A 2500-nucleotide genomic window follows, 5' to 3' on the forward strand; every position below is an offset into this window, starting at 1 on the left:
GCAGCCTAACTAAGACAAATTGCACTGTTTTGAGCCCTCTTAGCGCTGCCATCCCCCCACTCACCCCCACCATCACCCCTTAGCCTCCATCCATCCACCCCAGCAAACCTTGCTGTGGAGCACTACACTAACCCCACCCCCCCCCCCCCCACTACTCTCCCCCCCCCACACACACACACACACATACACACACACCCTCTGTCCCTCTCCTCACTCAACTTATTTCAAACGCCGCTTGCCGCCACCGCCCCGAATGTGTCACACCTAACAAGGGCCGCCGTAAATTTAGGCTGTCGATACGTGTCAGGGCTCGTTCATCAGCGGCGGCAGCAGGAAGCAGGCAGCAGCAGCAGGCAGCGGTGACTGTTCATCCAGTTAACCCCCTCCCCCTCCACCCCCCCCCGCACCAGCACCCCGTCCCTCCTCTTCCTTTCACCTGTCTTCCATCCCATCCCACCCCATCCCATCCCACCATACCCACTCCCTACTCCCCACCCATCACCATCACCACCACCACCACCCACCACCTATCTATACACCCTTTAGCACCACGTCCCACAAACCACCACCCGCCACCTAAACCCCCTTACCACCACCACCCGCCACCTAAACCCCCTTACCATCACCACCCACCACACACCATACACCACACACCACTACCCACCTGTGCTCTCCACCACTCTCCACCCTCCACTCCCTACCCACCACCTAAACCCCCTTACCTCTCCCCATCCACCTCTAGCCACTCTACACCCACCCACCCTTCACACCCGCCTTTGCCCTCCACCACTCTCCTCCCACCCTCCTCCCTCCGCCCGCCTCTGCTCTTCCCCAGCGCTCGCTGCGTCCTGACTTTGCCGGAGGCGGTGGCTGCTCCAATCAGATCGCACGCAGCCTCTGCCCAGAGGCAAAGGCGATGAAAATCCTAATCTTGGCTGTGACCAGCAGCAAGGGTTTTTCCCTCTCTCTTTCTTTCTTTGGAGGAAGGGAGGAAGAGGAAGAAGGGTGGGATGGGAGTGTTGGGTGGGGTAGAGGGGGGGTAGAGGGGGCGGTAGACATGTCAGGTGGGGCTTTGGCAAGGATGATATCTGGTAATCGCATAACTGTCAGAAGGAAGAATACGGCCTGGTGATTTAAAAGGGGTGGTGGGGGTCTGGGTGTATGCAGGGCCGTAACCAGACATTTACAAATACTGACATCAAATATGGCATGCTGTACTGCACACTGTACATTTAGAATGCTTCAAACACTTAAGTCAAACTCACTGTCTTGAGGATAAATGGGGGTGGCGTATACAGACTGAATTTATCATTGTTGATCATATACTGTATGGATTTTCATCATAGATAAATTTTACATTACTGAATAAAATACAGAGGACATGACCTCTGTGTCCTCAATGGTAGTTACAGCCATGGGTGTATGGTAGGGGCTTGGGCAGCTCCGCCTTCCTCTCAGCACGAGAGAGAGGACAATATGGCGGAAAAGGTAAAGTCAGCTGAGGCCTCAGGCGTCCGCATGTTTAATGGCCTCATATTAGATGATGACACCTGGAGGGGGGGGGGGGTTCTGTCGGATGGTGGGTCTTTGTGTGTGTGTGTATGGTGTATATGTTGTGTGTGATGGTGGGGGTGTGGGAGTGTGTGGGGCAGAGGCAGGACTGGACTGGGTAAAACAATCAAAACGGGCATTTTCAGCCGAGACCAGTCCGCCAGGCATTGAGAGACAACGAAGCCTGTAACAAGATGATTTTCGGTCATCTAATATGAGTTATTTTTGACTACAATAGCCAAAATTAATATTCAAATCTGACACTGACAGATTTGCTGTAGCAACACAAGGACTGACACCTCATAGAAAGATTAAGGCCAGGCCTAAATCATCAACAGTCCACTGGGCAAATGCCCTGTATGCCTTATGGCCAGTCCAACCCCTGGGCAGGGGGTGACAGAGCGAGGTGAGGCCGTGTTGCCATAACTGGAAAGCAGAACAGTACAGCACACAGTACACTACTGTCATCATTTTCAAGCCACAGAACAGAACACCCAGGAGGAAAACATGATGGAGCATTTTTTGTGTCTCCCGTCATATTTTTTATTTACGTGATAAACGGCCTGTTTTTCCAACCTTTCATTGTGTGATTCTCTCTTTTTCTGTATGTGTGTGTGTGTGCGTGTGTGTGTGTGCGTGTGTGTGTGTGTGTGTGTGTGTGTCTGTGTGTGTGTGGTTGGTTGCTTTTTCCTGTTTTCTTTTCCCCAGGGGACGAAAGGTGACCCAGGCCCTGAAGGTCCACCTGGCCTCAAAGGTGATAAAGTGAGTCAGAATGTTTATTATTTACAGCAACCGACCGGCACACGAGGAAGGAGAGAGAGAGAGAGAGAGAGAGAGAGAGAGAGAGGGAGAGAGAGGGAGAGAGAGAGAGAGAGAGAGAGAGAGAGAGAGAGAGAGAGAGAGAGAGAGAGAGAGAGAGAGAGAGAGAGAGAGAGAGAGAGAGAGAGAG

General features: G+C 52.6%; 1 protein-coding gene across 1 annotated transcript in view; it reads left to right on the plus strand.

The window, feature by feature from the left end:
- LOC134441009 (collagen alpha-1(XIX) chain) overlaps window positions 1-2500 on the plus strand; it is a 283761-nt gene that overhangs the window by 53862 nt on the left and 227399 nt on the right. Inside the window, exon 14 of the mRNA XM_063191198.1 lies at window positions 2260-2313. Within this exon, the coding sequence (XP_063047268.1) occupies window positions 2260-2313 (54 nt within the window). The remainder of the gene's footprint in view (window positions 1-2259; window positions 2314-2500) is intronic.

Source organism: Engraulis encrasicolus, chromosome 24, assembly GCF_034702125.1.
Source record: "Engraulis encrasicolus isolate BLACKSEA-1 chromosome 24, IST_EnEncr_1.0, whole genome shotgun sequence".
Taxonomy (NCBI): Eukaryota; Metazoa; Chordata; class Actinopteri; order Clupeiformes; family Engraulidae; genus Engraulis; species Engraulis encrasicolus.